Here is a 20,370-nt window from a genome sequence, read left to right on the forward strand (position 1 = left end):
TTAAAATCAAAGCAAAACTTATGTCTAGAATAAGCTGAAGTGGATTGAATCCATTCAGCAGCAATCCTCCTCTTCTGCATTTTATTACTCTACAACCAAATCCATGCCCCGGGAGTCTGACTTGCTCACACAAGCAGAGGAGAGCTCAGTTTGAGTCCTCTCCTCCTGACTTGAAGCATCAGTACCTGAATTCCCCAGTGACACATTCAGACACGGTAGTGTACACAAGTGAGATGTTCAGCTTTCCCCTTCTGGGAATACTGACTCCATCAAACCCTGCTGATTTACCTCTGTCCTACTCCCTCCCCAGCTCTTCAGGGGAAATTTCAAGGACAAAAAAGAAAACAAACAAAAAAAAACATTAGAAAAGGAAACGGATAAAAGTTTGTTTTTTTTTCTGGAGCACAAATCTTTTTGCTTTCTATTCTACACAAAGTCCCAGGGCACTGAGGTTAGTTTTGTTTTCCTTGGTACCAGAGTACACAAACCCTCCAGGAACACTCAGTGACGTAAATGACGTCCTAAGAATGTAGTTTTGTTATTATCAAGAAACTGCAAAGACGAACAGGGTGCAATCTTCAGAAATCATGTGGTTTCTTATGGGGGGAAGTTGGTGAAATACAATTACGCAAAATGAAAGCCAAACGAGGCAACAGCATCTGTGAAATGAGTATTAAAACTTACTATCCTTGTTTAGAATGAAGCTCTTCACAAAGGCAAATGGATCAAATGCTTTCTAAACCTAGATATATCTATTTGTAGAGAATCTCTAAGCACTTACAGCTAAGTGCTTCTTCCTAGCAGAAGAATTTGATTTTCATTTCAGAGCTTTGTATCATTCAAACTCGGTGAATTCTCACTAGTCCTGTTCAAGGTTAGAGACCAGAACTTTTAGTGAGGGGATAATCCAGTTATTAAGGCTACTAAGGCCTTAGCCTGCAATACAAGAGAATCCAGGTTTAATTCCCTGATCTTCCATGGACTTCCCATGCCATGTAATTACTTACAATCATTTATGTCACTGAAGTAGTTGGATGCTGATTTTCCAGAGCTCTTAGCATCGTGGTTAGAAAGCACTGTCACAACCCTAAATCACAGAGCTGGAGTGCACATTTTGTTGGAGAAAAACAAAATGGCAATTAGAAGATGTTCATTTAGGCATAATGCATCTAAGAGAAATATTAGCATCAGAAGTGTGTGTAAAAGAAAATCTACATATTTAGCAGTTAGAAAAATCTACTGTCTTTCTCAAAAAAAAAAAAAGCAACACAGGTTTACCACTCTGTGTTATACTAACACCCAAAAATACTGACCAAACATTATCAGTGCACTGAAAATGTAATACCTCAGCAGTGATAACATCTGTTATCATTCAAAAGAAATCAAAGTGTCTGTGTGTGTGTGTGTGGCTCCCATTTTAATCTAGCGCCCCAGACAATCTCTTGACAGGATGTTTCCTTCCCACTAAAGCCAACATGCCCTGATGCTTCTTTAGAACTCAGTGTAGGAAGGAAAGGAGGAAAGGAGCTCTTTCAGTGAACAGCTCTTGGGCCCAAAAGCAGCTACTGTGAAGCTTCAGAAATTCAGCCTGTAGCCAACTACCACCAGTGGTGTGAAATAAGATGCAACAATCACCTCCAGGTAGCAGCCACCCGGGGAGCAGAAACACTGAGGAAATGAAGGTCCAGCAAACATCTCCGTTGTCAATTCCCACTAGTTAATCCCAAGACTCCTGGTGAATGCCCCAAATTTCAGCCTTTTTCCCCAGAGCAGACACAGTGTAATGCTTCTCTTGAGGAATGCATGTGCATTTCAGAGAGGCAGTTTTGATTTAATTTGTTTGTCACCAGCTACACATAATACAGCAGACAAGCAGAGGGGCTGGAGAAGAGACAGTTTTTCAGGCAAAGAACCAGCAGTTACTGAGCTGACTAGGTTTTGGAGATGCTCAATGCATTCTATTTAAATTCTCAGCTCCCTCCTCAATTCTGGCCCTCTTCCTCCAGTGCTCCTCATCACGTTCCTTGTCTGTTATTCACAGAAGGGACCTTAAGCTGTTAAAATTTGGGCTCTGAACACAAACTAGAGCAGCCTGGGGTGACTGCAGCTTGCATTGGCTGTTTCTGGGAGGCCCTATCAGAATGAGGAAAACTAATTTCATCAAGAGGCTAAAACACAAATGATTTTTTATTACACCCTGAGATTCCTGTTGTGACAAGCATCTACATGACCACATTTTACCTCTGTCTCATAATTACGCAATATACCTGCAGCAAATCCACTCTAGTACTTGTCACTGAAGAAGAGGAATTGGCACTTAAGAGGTACTTAGGAGTCCCAGTTCAACCACATAAACGCTGCTCCGGAAGCTGCAATGAGTCTGAAGTTCATGTTTATATTTAGAATATGTAGTGAGTTATTTCCAAAACCCAAGAGGGCCTCCAGCATCACAAACAATCAATTCTGAGCACAGTCTGTGATTTCAAAGCTTCTCTTTGAAAAAAAAATAAAAATCCAGGAGTGGATTTTATTGTCAGTTGATTTCTGTGAAATTTATTCAGATGTATTTTCAGCTATAGGAAGTAGTTGCTTAACTCGCATACAACAGAAACCCTTCATCAGAAAATTTCCAGATTTTTGCTACTAAAAACTCTCCTCTCTTCTTCAAACGGTCCCATCATTGACTACCCCATTTCTTTGGGTCAGTGCTCCATGAGTTTCTATAAATTACTACCTTACCCAATTATTTCTTTGATCCTCTATTACCCTAATATTTACTGGTATCCACTCTTAAATGCATCTGTGTCCACAGTGCTTTTTCAAGAAAAGGGAATACTCTGATCCTTCTCTTTCCAAAAGATTCTTAGAGATATTTGGTGATGTGATAAGGGCCAGGAAGAAGTCAGTGGCAGAACAGCCAAGTTAGGTCTCCCAGTTTGTAGTTTAACGCTCTTGTCATAGAATCACCTTTCGATTCCTTACAGAAATGCCAGGCAGTTCCAGTGCATTAGGCTCACACACAGCCCAAAATCTTAAAAGCTTAATTCCCATGTCACAGGCAAAGATGTGAGGCATGTGGATAAAAGAACTCACGGAAAAAGTTAGGAATACATGTCAGGACAAGGACAGAGTGTCACCAGCAACAGTTCTCTTCAAACTTTTTGCTGTACAGCTCCATTTTATTTTCCTCCCAAACACACAAAAAATCAAACCCCTGTCTTCGCATGCAGATAGGCAGTAACTCTGGGGGACACTGGCATTACCAGAGAGGATTATCAGGAAGCCTTCACTTCTTGGCCATATGGTTGCTACTGATTAAACCCAGTGTTTACCTGCTGCTCCTGTTCTGGGAGACAACCACACACTGTCAATCATTAAGCAAGCAGGGGAATGCCCAGACACACAGAGAGGCTCACACTCCGCTTGCCAAGGTGGCAACTAAACCACACAAAGGCCATAAATGTGCAAACATACCTAAGTGTGGCAGGATGTTTTTTCTGTTTAGCCTTCAATCTGAGATAAGAAGAGGGTCAGGGTCAGGGAGTCACGCGATTTTTGCATGCCAATACCCTGGCCCTGCTCTCTTTTGCTGAAATTAGGCTGGTGAAAGCTAGGACACAGAGCCAGCAGCCAAAGGAACTCACTGCTTTGAGGATTGCCACTGCATCCTGCTGGAGCCACGTTGGGTAGACAACTTCATCATTCAGAATGGCCTCGAAGAGGTCGTCCTCGTTCTCAGCCTCGAAGGGCGCGTGGCCACACAGCATCTCGTAGAGCAGCACCCCCATGGCCCACCAGTCCACTTCGGGGCCATACAGCATCTCCTGCAGGATCTGCAGTACACACAGGAGAGAAACACCAACCCTGAAGCTTCATATTGGAGCAGGGGAGGAAAGAAGGATTTGGAAACAGTAAAACAGAAGTTCTCGCTAACAGTGCTCTCTGTTAGGCTGGTGGATGCCCAGGAACATAAAGTGATCTCACTCTGGGAACCAGATCAGCACAAAGGTACATCAGATGCTTTAAGCAAGGGCTGAATTACCTTGGCTGGGTCACCTGGGAAACAAGCCCTTAGAGTGATGCTGGGGCTGAGCTGGAGGAGAAGGGGCACTCCAGCAAAACTGGCTGAGCCCCAGAAGCAGCTGAGCAGCCACGTGTGTGAGCTGACATCGCCTCCTCCTTGTCCTTGGGAAGAAAACACCTACCTGGCTCCAACAGCAAGGCTTTCAGCTGGAGAGGGGAAGCAGTGTGAGTGTGGGAGAATGGTGCAAACATCAACCATAGACAAATTCAATTGTGTTGAGGGATGTGAAAACTTGTCCGAACATCTGGCAGCATCTGGAGGGCAGCTGCTCCTTAAAGAGGTGTTTATTAATTTTAGAGTGAGATTGGGGAATGACAGGGAGTGTGAGGAGGTAGAAAAAGGAACTATGTAATGAAGGAGAATTCAATCTCCTTTCAAGTCAAGCTGGGGCAGTATCTCTATGTGCCTCTCAAAGTTTTTGCAGCTGTATTTCCATTTTTCACCTCACATTTTCTAGAGAAAAATATAGGCTTATTTTGGTGCATACAGCAGCCTGAAGATTTATTCATGCTTTACTTCCCAAGGGGCTGATAATACATCTAAGGAGGAAACCTTGAGCTCAGCAATCAAATTAGGCAAAGCCAAAGACACCAGCAGTTCTAAAGCTAACCTACACTTTTCACACGGTGGCCATTTTCCTGACCAAAGAAAAGTTTCCTGTACCTCTGGAGCAATGTAGTCTGGCGTGCCACAGAAGGTGGCTGTGGTGATGCCATCGTGGATGCCCTCTTTGCACATTCCAAAGTCTGCCAGCTTGCAGTGCCCCTCGTAGTCCAGCAGCACGTTGTCCAGCTTCAAGTCCCTAAAACGAGAATCATTCAGAGTCACTGCATGCTTGGAGCAGCCCCACACAGATGCAGGCACCATCCCAGGCCTCAGAAGCTCAACCTGCAACCTGGACAAACGTCATCATCATAAAAAAATAAACCAAAGTAGTGCAGGAGAAGTTTTCTTTTGCTTCATCTCTGACAACAGGGAGGGAGGAAGAAGCATCATTCTGCCAATGGCATTTAATGCAGGCAAGAGCTGCAGGAGTTTGTCCACATGGGTTTCAAAACACACCACAAGCCTGGCTGGCAGGGCTCCTGCTCCTTTAGCTCTGGGACTCACTGGAGCAGAGGTTGCCAGAGCTGTCAGATTGCGTAAGGATGCTGTGATGCAGCAAAACTCTGCACGGGCCACGCGCTGATTCAGCAAAGCTGCACTGGAGCACACACCGGGGCTGGGGAGCACAGCAAGGCCTCTGCAGAGGGGAAGCACATTCCCTATTCTCCTGAGGTGTTGGGGCTTCAGTCCCAGATCTCCTTGTTATCAGCCTGACTGATAAAGCCCATCTGCAGCACTATCCAAGCTGAGAAGAAACTCCCTACTGACATCACACCACATGGGCAGGGGGAATCTTCGGGCAGCACAGGATGCCTCCATCATAAGGCAAAGTCTTAAAGTCCTCCCACTGTATCAATTCCAGAGGTGCACTAATATAACAGGGAACATCCCCCACAGCACTCACTGGAGTGGGGACCTCCTTGTCACTGTCACAAGAGACCTGCAGCCCAGCAAGCTGTAGGGGACACTTTTTCCAATACGTCACCTCTAACAGCCTGGGAGCTCCTCATTGAAAGCAGAGCTGCCAAAGTGACAGAGCCCTAACAAAGCTTATCAGTTTGCCTGACCTTGAGATTGCCCACAGGAATAGCCTGCAGTCAGAAGCACTGTCAGGAACAAGACCAGAAAGCACAGGGTCATCTGCAGACTTAAGCAATGCCTGCCTAAAAATACACCAGCTTGTAGCACCCCTGCTTTGCAGCTGCCAGACAGGCCCCAGGCACCACTGCAGACGCAGGAAAGGAGCTCTGATGGGAGCTCTGTGCAGCACAAACAGGTCACAGTTCATTTTTGAAATGTCTCAGGCGTTGGCCCAAGACCTGCCCAGAGCTGTGACAGCAGCACCGTGACAGGAGGGCCTTGACAAAGCCATCTTCAAAGTCATTCTGATGCCCACATCAAGATCAAAAAACTACATTTTAGGGTCTCAGAACCCCTCTTGATCCATTTTGCCCTTTGGTTGGATATCTATTTCCCTGGGAAGGGGGAGCAGTAGGGAGGGTGGTAACAAAGGTGGTGACATCTCCATATCAATATAAAAACCTATGGTTGAGCTGAAATGTGAATCCAGCATGATCCTGTTCATCCTCCATCTATGATCCTAAAGTGAAAATCAGGGGGTTGATGGCTCAGTTGTGCATTGGCATTTCCACAGCCCATGGGACTCCAGACAGCCCTCCCTCAGCTGCTGCACTGGAAAGATCAAGGACACATTGTGTAAGACAATCAGAGCCACATCCTCTCCTAAAGAGATAAGAAGTATCCTTAGCCTCTTTTGAATGGATGGGAAAGCAAAGGATAGAAATTAAGAAATTTGCCCGTGTCCCCCAGAGACAAGGCTGAACACCAGCTTCCTGAATTCCTGCTTGGATCTTAATCACAAGATCACACATCCTCTCTCTTCAACTTGAAGATGGCTTGGCAAGGCAAGCCAGCAAAAAGCCTTTCTGCAATGCTGCTGCCCTTCCCGGCAGGCCCATGAGCTACCCAGTGAAATTTGGATGCCAAGGACAGTGCCCATGCCTGTCTCATGCTGCAGTGTTTGCTCTGGGTGGGAATGCTCAGCAGGAGACACTTATTTTTTCCCTTCTGGGAATCACAAATGATAGCTGAGGCATGTGGGCAAAGGCTTGTCCTGGAAAGGCTTTAGGTGAGCACAGGGAGAGGTTTGTGCATGGTTGCCCAAGACAGCCCATCTTCAGCAGTAGTTTACAGCCAGAGCTCCTGTTGCTCTTCCCTGTGGTTCCTGGCAGGGTAAGGAAGCCCTCCAAGCATGAAGGCAGGCCTTGTTTTCAGGAATCTGCCACGATGTGGCTGAAATGCACAGTTTATTCTTGGGTCGGGTTTAAATGCAGCAAACACCTTCTGGGCAGTGCTGACTGTTGTGGTGTGCCCCTAAAGATACAGCTGGAAGGGGAATTTTGGTGATCCCCCTAGCAAACCTCCTCCTGTCCCCTGAAACACCCACCACGTCCTGGAACACTTCGAGAATCCTCAAAATACACCATCCTTATATCTGAGCCAGCAGAAACAGCCACGAACGTGGAAGAGCAGAGGCAAGAGACAGGGACAGGGCTGGGGCAGCCCTGCTGACCACGTCACCAGGGCACACTGCCACTTCCCAGGCTCTGCTCCACAGGACACGCTGCAGGAACTCCCAAACCCCTGTTAGCTGCACAGTGCACCATGCTCATCCCAGCCCTGAGATGGCAGGAGTCCTGCAGGTGTGAGAGCGCTGCGCTGGCTCTGTCCTCCCACAGAGCCTCCATCTCTGTAATTGCCATTAAATTTAAACTGTCTGCCTCTCGCTGGGTAAGCATAGTTTTAACCACACGAGGCAAAGCTCCAGCCCTTGGCTTCTCCACACTGCACGTTAAACCCATTAACAGTGTCTGTTGTCTCCTCCTGACTTCTGTCCAGCAGTGTGAAACCCAACACTTGCATTTTCTATTTTCACATAACCTGTAATGTGACGTTACTCTGGCTCTCACTTGCTCAGGCCCTTGGCTACGTGCAGATCATTTCAGAGGAGGACCTCCCATGACCACAGAAGGCTGCTCAATGCTCTTTGCTGGGCAAAGTGACAAAGATTATCCTACACTTCCCTCTTGGAGCAGGTCTTGTGGGCCAGCACAGTGGCAGCCTCAGCCATGGGCTCCTCTGGAGCCTGCTCTCTGTAGCTGCCACATAAGATAATTCCCTGGGAAAGCTGTGGTTTGAGCATTTGTCCCAAGCCATCCCAGCAGCTGTGAGCTCTGAACTCACTGCCTGATGCTGACAGGTCTCCCCACGCACCAAACCCCGTAAACCAGCACAGCCACATGAGAGGAAAAACACTGACAGTTCTCTGAGATTTACAAGGAGCTCTTCATTTTCGCAGCAAGGATTCCGGGAAGCTGATGAAACTGGAAGCCATCCAGCTCAGAAAGGCCAAATCTACCTCATTTCCTTAATACTTGCATTTTCCATTCAATATTTTTAGCAGTTCCATGAAGCAGTAACGGCAGAGAGGTTTTCTGAGGCTGCGTTTCTAAGGTCCAGCTGAGGTTCTGCCTTTCACTGGCAAACCTTCCCTGGAAAACAGACTTCATCCTGACTAAGAAAAGGCTGTCTTTGTCCTCACCCTCAGCTATGGCACACTGGCTTAATGGCCTTGTTTAGTCTAGACCCAGAAGAAATGACAAAATGAGCTGTTTCAGTGTCACTCACTGGGAGAGGTGCTCTTTGCACATCTGCTGTTAGAGTTTGACATTTGTAAAAAAACCAAAATTACAATTGCAGATGATCTGGTCCTTTTCCAAAGCATCTGTCAAATGCAATTTCCCTGCACTGGGGAGTTTTGCCAGGGAATGTGTGTTATACACGTACCTGCCACTCACTCTGCTCTGACCATCTCATTCCTGATGTAGGAACTGTATTTGAAGGATGAAGTTAGGTGGGTTTTCCCCTTATCTTGTTTCATCACCCTGTTGTGGTAAGGGCTGTACATGTAGTAAGGATCCAGAGGAGTAAGGCTGGCAGATACTGGCTTCCTTCCACTGCCTCCATAAGGTTATCCCAGGTTTGCTAATCTCAAAAGTCCAGTTTAAAGCTCATTAAAGCCTGGTGCTCCCATCTCAATGCAAATCACTCAGTCGTGAAAGCTGTGGGTGCCAGCCACAAAGGTAAGTGTGGCTAACATAAAACTCCAGCCAAAAATACACAATGAAAAACAAAATCAGCAAACCTGAAATTAGCTAAATTAGGAACTTTGGCTTTTCGGAAGGGGAAAACTTTCCTTTTAGACACTCCTTGGAAATACTCTTGGGTGAGCAAATGTGCATTCAAATCCCTTTGCAAGCAGGAATGAGATTTTAATTTTTCTCCACCTCTTCTGCTGAAGTCATTTCACTTCACAAAAATACTGCAATCTCCATCATGATGCAGAAAAATGCCTTTCTATTGGTTGCTCTGGTAGTCAAAATAATACATATTTCCAATTCCTGCTTCAAAAATATTGTCTTTTTTTTTTAATGAAGCAATTGCCACAGAGGAAAATAAAAGATGTACAACCTGCAGAATAGCACAGTTGGTAACATAGTAAGGAAAAGGCTGTAGTTTTCAAGTTGGAGGCTTTACTCCAAATACAGTGGACAACAGATTTAAACCCATACTTTGATTAAATAAGGAGGAGAACAGATGGAGGTCTCAGTTTTATGTAAAGCCCTAAATACTCATGTGAAGCTGATAATGTTTCCCATTTTTCTTTGCATTCATAAGGAACATCCAAACTAAATTACTTCATTTTACCTGAAACCAATGCTGTCTTGATTTGCAAAAAAAAAAAAAAAAATATAATTGCTTTGAAAAAACCTTAACATTTATTTTGGGGCCACAAAATTATTTTCTTTCTTTCCATACTAAATTTTGGAGACTCAGTTAGAAAACTCAAAGAACATAATTATTTTAATAAATCTATTCCCACTAGCTTTGTACTCGGGATCTCTCCAAGATTTTTATACTACTTTGGGAATTAAGGCATTTCTACTGTAAGTCTTGGGTTGTAGAGAACTTTCTTATAAATTCCTTCACAGCAAATGATTCACATCTCCCACATTTTTCTAATACCAATCAAACATTATTTATTTCTATGATCAAGTAAGCTTTTATAACCAGTAGCTCATACTCTCACAGCCCTAAGGAAGAGTTAAGCATGTCCTAGGCAGTGGTAAAGCTGAGTGGCAGCAGTAAATACAGGCTGAAGCTGACACCTGTAACATATTCTACCAGAGCTAAGACATAAAAACCCAGGCTGAGCTGCTGGTATTTGCTTAGGCACATCTTTAGGGCAGGAAGAAACACTGAAATCACAAATAAAACACCAGACTACTGGCCTTCAATAAAGGGAGCCACAAAGCAGAGATCAGAAAAGGATCAAGCCACACAGAGCTGGAGAGAAACAGCTGAAATCCTGAGTTTTGCTGCCAAATAAAAAGAGGTAGGACACTGTTGGTACACAGCAGATAAACAGTGTGTAGGCATTTACACACACCACTGTGTGTGCATTGAAGGATGAGATGGAAATTGTTGCTTTACACACCAGCACAATCCCTAAAATCCCACGGGATTTAGTCTGTGAGCCCCATCCTCCCCAGCACTGCACCAAGCAATGTCGAAATACACATGGACTGCAAAACGTAACTTCAACTCTTTGTTTCCTTGAAAAACATTCCTTTGGGTAAAGAAAACATTTCTTTTGGTTTTCCAAACAGCCTCTGAGGTGAAACCCACCCAGACCACTGTCAGCCACACAGACAGCCTGGCTACAGCAAACTGCAACCTGCAGTGCAGTGCAACAGGACAGAAATGAAGGGAGATCTCTCCAGATATTTGTAATTTGTAATTACCAGAAAGTAGGAATGAAACATAGCAAGTGCCTTTCTACACTGGTCTAACAGCCCGAAGTTGTTTTCAAAAGCTGACCAGACTTAAGTGTTTAGGGACTGTAAATGCAGCCACCACGGCTCCAGGCTGAACTTCTCATTTCTCACAAACAAAGCAATAGCAGAAATGTGATATAATGATTCAAGGATCCAACTCAGACTCAGGCTAAGTGGTACAAGTAAGTGGAACTCCATTGAAAATCCACACTCATTGCTGGGCCATTTAACAGTAGACAGCTGTCTGTTCTTGCTGGCCATGGGGCCAGAGGAGGCTCGTGGGAAAGGTCCATCCTACAGGCACCTCAGCACATAAGCAGTGCTCCAGCAGTGCTCCACCATTCCTGGGGCTTTTACAGCCTCATCCCACTACAGCACATCCTGCAGACTCCACAGACAGCTGGGGAGGGGAATGTGGCAGAATATTCAAGAGCCTCCTGCCTTGTCTCTGCTACACCCAACCCGCCCTGCTGGCACATTTGGAAATGCTCTGCACCCATGTGTTAGGATAAGGTGTGATGGATTAGGGATACTCAGCCTCCAAAGCAGGCTCCACCTCTCTTGCAACACAAGATGTTACAGACTGATGCAATATGTCAAGTCAAATCCGGGGTCAAACACAGCACTGGAACATTCTGAAAACTCTCACCACAGCGCATGGCCAAGGACTGCCCTGAGGGCAACGTCAGGAGTGTGTGAATTAGCCCAGGACAGATCCTCACACCTGCATCTGAGCTCTTCAGGATGTCCAAAGGCACTCGGTATCAGTATTGTACACTCACAGGGTAAGTTTGATTCTTGCTCTGTTGCTTGGGCTTCAGACTAAACAGACTGGCAAGCACTGTATCCAGAAGTGCTCTGCTATTATTATTTTAAAGTCAAGCAGCCCTTCCAGCACAAGGACAAGTTTCTGCAAGCAATCTGCCTACATTAAGGCAGCACCATGGGGTTTTTGGCAGTGATGGGCTGGCACCCAGCACTGCTGGCTGTCCATCTGCCTGACCCCTTCCTTCCAGCAAGGGTTCCCTGGAAGCAGCTCCCAAGCCCACATCAGAGCACTGGCCCTCTCCTGCTGAACCCCAGGCTGCTGCTCTGAAGACAAAGCAGTGCCCAAGGCACTGACTTCTCTTACAGCACAGGAGATGGCATTACCTGGCATCCAAGACCTCTCTGGTGGTTTGAGCACCAGCACTCCCACCTCCCCTCCCTCTGGGCACTTCAGAAGGGCGCCTGTGGAAGCTTAACACAATTACTCACAGGATTTCATTGCTGCTGAGATGAGCAGGCGTGATTCATCCTTCACTTAAAACAGTGGTAGGCTCAAGTATAAAGGCAGAGACTAGAAACCCTGGGCATACCACGAGAGATAATCACAGAGCTTCCCCCACGCTGGTGGGACAGATCCATGGCACCTCACAGGTGCCCTGAGTCCCTCTGGGGTCAGGCACACCTACAAGCTTCCCCTTTATTACACCCAGAGCAGCTGTAAGAGGGCTGATGACAGTGCCCAAAGGCAGCTTTACAAGCGCAAAAAGACATGGGGGGCACGTGAAATGGGGCAGTCACAAGCCAGAGCCATTAATGGTGAAACACAGGCATGCTGGAGGTTGCTACACTGGAGTAATCCCAAAGATGGCAAAATCCCTGTAATCTAGTTATGCATCCAAATTGGTGCGCGTGCATTTTTTACAGATACTCACATATAATCTATGTATTATTTGCTGCACTTTTATGTGGGACTCTAATCAGGAAAGAGGAGCTACACTTGAAGTGTTTCCCTGAATTCCAGAGTAATTGTTCTCCCATTTACTGCAGGAAGGGGAGAGGTGCACTGAAAAAGGCTTCGTGTGCAGCTTTTGGTATGGATGCCACGCGTTCCCTCTCTGGATGAGCTGCCAGCCCCGTCCTGTGATAGACTCCTCAGTCCCACTGGGCAGCAACACTGGAATTTGCTGGCCCTGAAACATTACTTGCTGAGTTGCTCCCAACAGAGCTCCTATTTTACCGTTGCCAGAAAAAGAGGGAAAAACGAAAAAAAAAAAGGAAAAAAAAACCCCAACCACAATGCTTCTTTTTGTGCATCCCATTGCCTGAACTCTTCAGAAGAGGCACACAACAGACTCAAGCCCCAAACGCAGGAACAAGAATCAGGGGACTGATGGAGCTAGGAGAGGTTAAAAAGCACAATCCTGTTGTGTCACTTTGGCAAAAATAGATCAATGTTGATTCAAAGCCTGATATGGAAATTAAAATGAAATCAGATTTGTGCCTGCAGCACAGCATGGTCTCAACACTGCAAGATGGAGTGAGAGTTATCCAGGATTAGTCATGCCCATAGCCCACCACAGGGCTGCTGAAGGCCCTGTCCCAGCTCCAAGCTGTCCTGGTAGCATCAGGGTTGGTCTGTGCTGCTGGAAAAGGCTCCTCCTTCCCTCAGCACACAGCACAGGTCCCCATTTCACCACTGTGTGCCACTAAGCCTGCCCTGGGGGAATGAGACAGCAGCCCTCACCAAAGTGACCCTCCTGCTCATCCCACAGCTGCCATGGAATCCCCACACCCCAGTCTTAGGAGGAATATTTCGCTCCTAGAGATATCAAAGAAAATAAAAATAAAGGTGTCCCTGTCCATGAGGATGATGTGTGCAGACTGCCTCTGGCATTGTAAGCTGTGCTGGTACTGGCAATGCCAGCAGGGCTCTGTGGGAAGGACACTCCTGCCTGGAACCTGTAAATCTGGTCAGGCAGACTTCTCCACATTCATCTGATACAGGCAAGGCTCACTGTACTCTGAGACTGACTCTAAATCCAGGGAAATCAGTGAAAAAACCCAAAAACCTCCTGTCAAGTCACTCAATTTCGAAACAGGCCTTGAGGGAAAAAAAAAAAACAAACAAAAAAACTTAACCTTATTAAGGCTCTGAATTACAGATCCAGATTTATAAAGCTAAGGCTATAGGTGCTAATCTCCTTTCTATAATGGAATAAACAAAGCTGAAGGCAGAAGTACTGTATTTTTAGACAGGATTTTAAAAAGCACCTTGCTTTGGCCTGTGGATTTCCACTGCCAAACTTACTATTAACTTTTGAGGGAGCATCCATGCTGGCCCAGCATGGCTGCTTTTGAAAATCTCACCATCTGCACTGAATTTTTATGCACAGAGAAAAGAACAGTCTCCTTGCTAGTGACACATTGTGGGCACAAAGCACACAGCCATCCCACTGCTGCACAGGAGGGGGTTCTGCCTGGTTCCCCTTGGAATAAATGAATGAATTTCCTAGGAAATGCTGTCTTGAGAGCTGTTTCTTAAAAAAAAAACAAACTGACACCATCACTGATATAATTGGCTCTTTTTTTTCTAAGACTCCAGGGAAGCTTTGGACACACTACTTTTCTGACTGCTCTGATCTCTCTGCTTTTGACCACAACAATCACTTAAATATAAAATGGAAGAGGCTTTTGAAGGAGCCTAAAAGATGGGTCATTATCCCAAGATTTAGCTTCTCATCTCATGTGAATTACTGTTGTTATTCACTCATTACAGGTGATTCACCCAGAGCTGTGTGAGGCCCAAGGATCCTGGATAAGCTGGGCAGAGCCAGGTGGAAATCCTGGCTGGGCATGCTGAGCTCTCTGCAGTCCCACTCTGACTCCTCCCAGGCTGCCTGCATGCAGGAACCAGTGACACTGACCTTTGTGCCAGGCCAGCAGGGACAGATCAGATCCCATGTGTCACCCCAAATGCCACACAGCATCCAACAGACCCCAAACTGCCCCTCAACAATGCTGGCTGGTGTTATCCCCACATCACATCAAGTGCTTAACCTTCGAGTCTCATTGGTCTGGGCTCCCTCTTCAGCTGTTCAGGGGAACAGATGCTCTCCCAAGCCACTTCAAGCCCTCCAAATTTGACTCACCAGCTGACAAGGCTACCAAAGTTCCCAAATTAGGTGCCTTAGGTGGCTGCCTGATTGCTAGTAAAGCAGCAGTAACTCAGAGCAGGAGTCAAGTGATGCTCACCTGACATGGCTACTAACTGCCTTGTTCTGTTATGAATGAAACAAATGAATCACAAAGTGAAATAAGCACTGACCCCATCTAGAAAAAAAAAATAGAAGTGGGACATGAATGAGAAAAATCTATCTTTACACTGCTCAGCCCTTGAATTTTTAGCCATTCACACATCAAGTCCCTGCAAGTCCCTTTGGCCTTTGCAACGTGTGACCATGGAGAAGGATACCCAGGGTACTGTGTGTCTATCTGGAAATATGCCCCTTGGAATATTCAGATTTTACTATTTTAGCTGTGGAAGATCTGAAGCTGTCAGGTCCCTCTTGCTTACACAGGCTCCAACTGTATGTCTTGATTATAAATCCCTTCGGGAAGAAGAAGACACCACAAATCCCCACCAAAACTTATTTCTAGTCTAGGGAGACAAGAAACATCAGGAAAAAACCTTGGTGAGTCTTGCTGAGGCACCACATCAGATCAAAACTCAGATTACAGATTTTCTACCTAGACCTCCCATGTTTACAACACAGGCCAGAACTGCACAACAGTACCTATTTTCTGTCACAATGCAAAAGTTAGTCAACTTGAAGGCAAAGTGACTTTCAAAAAACTCCTTATCTGTGCTCACTGAAGTTACACCTAGATGACATCTAAAGCACACTGGTTTTTAGCTCATGTCCTCATCAAAGTTTAGCACTCTCCACCTACAAGGTTATATTTTTATTTTGTGGCAGGAAAGCAGTTCTTAATGTTATTGACAATTCCAGTGGGTTTAGCCATCAAGTACTTCAAACTCATCTCCACAGTCAAGTACTGCTGCTCTAAGACTGGACTGCTGCTCTCAGATACTCTCCCATGAATAAATAATTGATTGAGGACTAATGGAAAACCATGGAGGCTCAGGGAAAGCAAAATGACTATACTGTCCTGAGAAAAAGGAATAAAAAGGGCATTATTTTAATACCGTCATGCTGAAATGCATCACCCACAATAGACACATTAAAGCTAATGAACCCCTGCAACTTTTCTAGATGGATTTGCAGACACAGAGCAAGAGGTGGCCCGTGTCCTCTCTGCACTTTGGGGACGTCATTTGTCCTCCATCTCTGCTCTCAAACAGACTCCACAGTGCTTTATTTCACAAATGGTTTGCAAACTTCTCCATGGTTTTGCATGAGGAATGATTCCATAGAACCTGAAAGGATCCCATGGCTGTGAGAGCACAGGACACTGTTTGTGGGGAGAGGAGGGTTGGTGTGGGTGCTGCAGTGTGCTTTGTCCTGGGCTCTTAGCAGGACAGCAACCACACCATGACACAGCAGCTGCTTTCCTATCAAGGCTATGTCCAAGAGCATTTGGAATCAGCTTCTAAACACTGGGTTACTTCACATCCCACCTTCCATTGTCCCTGTGGTGACTTGGGGAGCACCACAGTGATACAAACACACACCCATCCTGCTTCTTCTCCAACAATCCCTTAATTTTGCACTGCAGGTATTGAATCCCTGAGCTTCCCCCGCACACATCTGCATCTCCACAGCCATCCCACCCACCTGGAACTCAACCCTTGGGCATTTGGTTTGCTGTTCCCACCCCAAGCACTCGCTGGCACTACCAGCAACCATCACCATGGCTGGAATGACTCAAAACAGAGAACACCCAACCGGATGACAACGTTTATCAACAGCCTCTCATCCCTCCACGGCAACCAGGGCGGCTCTGCCCAGGCACAGAGCAGGAGCAGCCGACACCCAGGTGATGCTGGGACACAGCAGCTCTGTCCCAGAGTGATCCAAGCTGTAGGGATCAGGCAGAAACACTTTGCACATCCCCAGATGAGCCTGCCTGGCACACTTCTTTGCCAAGCGTTTCTCCAGCCCAGCTTTCCATCTCCAGCAGGAGCAGTGCACAGCCACACGGCACCTTCATTCCACAGGAGTCAGAGCTCGGCGCTGGTGACACATGACTCAAACACGCGGTGAGCCGCTCTTAATCCCAGCAGCCGAGCTCCCCTCTGTCCTCAGCTGCCCTTTTCTGGGCAGCTGCAGCTTTTCCTGGCACCTGACTGGAAACCCTGTGGCTTTTACCTCATGTGCACGAGGTAAAACATGGATTTGGGCTTAGAGCCTTCCTGCATCTTGAAAGGGAAGTGTTTGGGTTTAGCACTGTCAGCTGCTAAGGTGACACCGGGGCTGCTTTTCAGAACCCAGAGACAGCAAGATCCCTTTTTCTGGTGATTTAAGTGTCCTCCTCCAGCAGCACAGGCACAGTGTACTCAACTGCACCTGCCCTTTCATACCCTGTCCCACCTGTGCTTTTCAGTGCTGCACGCCTGGCAGGCAGTGCCCTGCAGTGATGGAGGGGGAACCCAGTGCTTCCCCACACCTTACAAAAACCTCAAAGGCAAGAGGAAGGCACAGTGTGAGGCACAGCTGCAGGCTCTGCCCTGGGCAGAAGACTGCACTTCATGTTACTCATGTTACAAACAGTTACAGGAATGGAGGCATTTCCCGGGTGCCTCTGGCCAAGCTCCCCCCACAGGACTTCAGGGAATCGTAGAAGAGAATCACAGAATGGTTGTGGTTAGAAGGGACCCGAAATATTATCTCATTCCAACCCAGCTGCCACGGGCAGGGACACTTTCCTCTAGAGCAGGCTGCTCCAAGCCCCCTCCAGCCTGGCCTTGAACACTTCCAGGGATGGGATACCCACAGCTTCTCCGGGCAGCCTGTTCAGGTGGCAGTCTCAGTGACTTCAGCCAGCCCCTCTCTTCCTTATTACACACCCCGAATTTTGCCAGACCCTGCTCATATCACACTCTGCTGCTCCCCTAGCACGGACTGAGCCATTCCTAGGATCAAGAACCACCCAAATGAGTGAGACTGGAAAAGTCTTGCCCTGCCTCCACACCAGTCCTACATGGGTCTGTCTTTGGTAAAAACCACAAGTTACTTCATGACTTTCTGGCAGCCACAATCAGCATCACCAGCCAGCGAGTGGGACGGGCTGTACACCATGAGAGCAAAACCACAGAAGGGTTAACCCTGCAGTGGACTGGAAGAAAACCTACAGTACCAAAAAAAAAACCCAGAAAAAATCCTGGGGAATTCTGGGAAAAGTCAAGGAAAAATCCAGGAATAATCCAGGAAAGATCCTGGGAAAAAATCCAGAAAAAGTCCTGGGAAATTCTGGGAAAAATCCAGGAATAATCCAGGAAAAAGTCAGAAACATCCTGGGAAAAATCCAGAAAAAAAATCCTGGGAAATTCTGGGAAAAGTCCAGGAAAAATCCCGAGAAACTCCTGGGAAAAATCCTGGGAAAATCGAGAGCTCTCAGAGTCACTGGAGACCCAGAAGCTGTGACTCGCTGGGAGACCTGCACAAAAATAGGGCTTTCAGCAAGGCCCACAGGAATTTCTGCAGGGAGATTCTTCCCCTAGAGACAGGCAAGGGAACTCGCCTCACCTTTCCCATCAGGGAGCAGATCCGATGACTGCTCTGCCAGAAGAGGAATTCACTATTGTCCGGCTGGTTGTTTCCAGTCTGGCTAAAAATGGGATCACAGGAGACTAATTGCTTCACTAGAGGAAAAAAAAGAACCAGTCTGGAGTGACGGAATTATTTTGTAGACTGTTGTTGTTTGGGTTTGTTTCCATCCTGGCTTAACGAGCATTAATGACTTCAGATGGGGGGAGGAAAGCCATTAGGGAGAACATGATCCACACAGATACCTCTGGCCCAGCACACACTTCTGTCCCAGCCAACCTCTACAGCCCTGATGGCATCCCTCCCTCCTGCAGCCCTTAAGAATGCAAGAAGGTGTCGGAGAGCAAAGGAAAATGTTAATTTTTCCCTTTTAATTGGCCTGACTGGAAGTGCCAGCCTCCCTGCAGCTCAAATACTTGAGCATGTTAGCTATGCTCGGCAGCATCTCCAGAAAAACTGCTGTCCCTCCTCAGTGGCAGGGAAACAAAGGGAAAACGTCCCAGAAGAGTGGATGCTCCTGGCAGAAAGCAGCAAAGCCCAGAGCCTGTGAAATGAAGTTTGTTTTGATTGCAGAAGCCACGCTGAATCTTCTGGGGCTCATTCTGGTGTCTGGAGAGACAGAATGAAACCCAAAGCCAAGACAGGTAATTAATGTTGAAATTCCTCCTTACATAACAGTGCTGGGACAGACACTCACTTGGCCAGTGCTATGCATGGCTGTGCCAGCACAGCCCAAAGAAAGCCTGGGAGCCAGCAGTGCCTGTGCTACACCCAGAGGCTCAAGGCACCCTTACATACTGTGGGCTTCAGGGAAATAGGGATTGTATGGGAATGATGTGCTTATTTCTATAACCCAGCTCTACTGAAGGGCAGTGGTCCTTTAACTGCATCCCCCAGGGAACAGGAGAACATCCTGAACTACCCCAAACCACAGCAAGGTCCCCAGGAAGACACAGGCAAAGACTTGGAAATATTAGGAGCTTCCCTGGAGAAGAGGTGGAGAATTTCAGCATGAGCCTGGTTGTAAGAAAGTGAAGAGAAAGCAGGGAAGGCTCTCAGGCAGTCCAACAGTGACTTCAATTACCCTGTCCTAGACATGACAGAATGTGAGAGACCCAACACTCCATGCCACATTTAACTCATGCACAGGCAACAGCCAGGCCTCCAAAGACCATCCTCTCTCTTCCACGTGTCCCCATTCCAACATCAGCTTACTGGCAATATTTGGCATTTGCTGCCTTGTTTCCTGGCCACAGGCTGATGCTGGGAAGCAGCATCCAACAGTTCTGGCAGGAACTTCTCCTGACTGTCCTGTGGCTTGGGATAACTGTCAGTCCTGAAGGATCCCAAGGTAGCTCTGAGTGGAGATGATGAGGGGCAGTAAATAGGGCAGGCTGCAAGATAGTTCCCCATTAATTTTATCACACCAAATAGCTGTTCTTCCCCCGGGGCTATCCCTGTCAGGGCAGTCACTAGTTTGAGTGAGCAGGGCAATTTCACAAGATCAAAAGAGTGTAGGGGGATCTGTGACACAGAGGCTTTCCACGCATGAATCCAACTTCAACCCACTCAAGCCACAGATAACCTATGGCTTTAGAGGTCTGAAAGCTGGTTTCCCTTTGCTCTGGCTCATTTCCAAAACCTCATGAGTTCCAAGAAGCAGCAGAGTTTAGTGCTGCCTTTTTGGAAAGCAGACAGGGAACTATGTTTCAAGCGGCTCAGTCACTGATAAAAGATATTTATTTAACAGATAAGGTGCCACAAAGGCTTATTTGGGCATTTTCTCTTTGTGTGAGGATAGGGGAAAAAAACATCAATTCAGGTGAGAGTTACACCAGTCCTATCTCAAACCCACCACCAGCAGTTCAGCTGCCATCCATGGGCTGCCCCAACTTCAACATTAACTCTGCAGTGCGAGGCATGAGCTGACTGCCCGAATCTCCCCTGGTTTGCTGCATCTCAAGCAGCACAAACGACACTGAGAGCTGTCACCCCCCTGTGGGGGCTGGCCCTGGCCCCAGAGACCCCAGCAGGAGCAGGACTGGCAGGTCCAGCTCTGGCTCCATGCTCTGTGCTGCTGCAAGGGTGGAGTGGCCGGGCAGTGCTGCCTTCTGACCTTCCCAGCGGGTGGAATACCTCTTTGGGAGCTTGGCCAGCTGGCAGGACTCACAGTGTCTCCTTGGATTTCTCATTTATCAAGGCTGGACAGAGCAGCAAGAAACAGGAGTCAGCTGCCAAGGTTTCTGCTCCCTCTGTGCTCAACGGG

The 20,370-nt window shown here is 47.0% G+C and overlaps 1 protein-coding gene and 1 long non-coding RNA gene across 3 annotated transcripts in view; one reads left to right on the forward strand and one right to left on the reverse strand.

Moving 5' to 3' along the window:
• The window catches only part of PRKCH (protein kinase C eta), a 113,699-nt gene that overhangs the window by 15,067 nt on the left and 78,262 nt on the right, over window positions 1-20,370 (reverse strand). For both annotated transcript variants that reach the window (XM_014871373.2, XM_088166341.1), the window contains 2 exons: window positions 4,748-4,886; window positions 3,645-3,833 (listed from right to left, as the gene is read on the reverse strand). In XM_014871373.2, the coding sequence (XP_014726859.2) occupies window positions 3,645-3,833; window positions 4,748-4,886 (328 nt within the window). The remainder of the gene's footprint in view (window positions 1-3,644; window positions 3,834-4,747; window positions 4,887-20,370) is intronic.
• Window positions 11,241-13,942, forward strand: LOC148223459 (uncharacterized). Its single transcript, XR_015804283.1, has 2 exons — window positions 11,241-11,393; window positions 12,424-13,942. It is a non-coding gene; the product is annotated as an uncharacterized LOC148223459 (long non-coding RNA).

The sequence above is a fragment of the Sturnus vulgaris genome, chromosome 6 (assembly GCF_052056855.1).
Source record: "Sturnus vulgaris isolate bStuVul1 chromosome 6, bStuVul1.hap1, whole genome shotgun sequence".
Lineage (NCBI taxonomy): Eukaryota > Metazoa > Chordata > Aves > Passeriformes > Sturnidae > Sturnus > Sturnus vulgaris.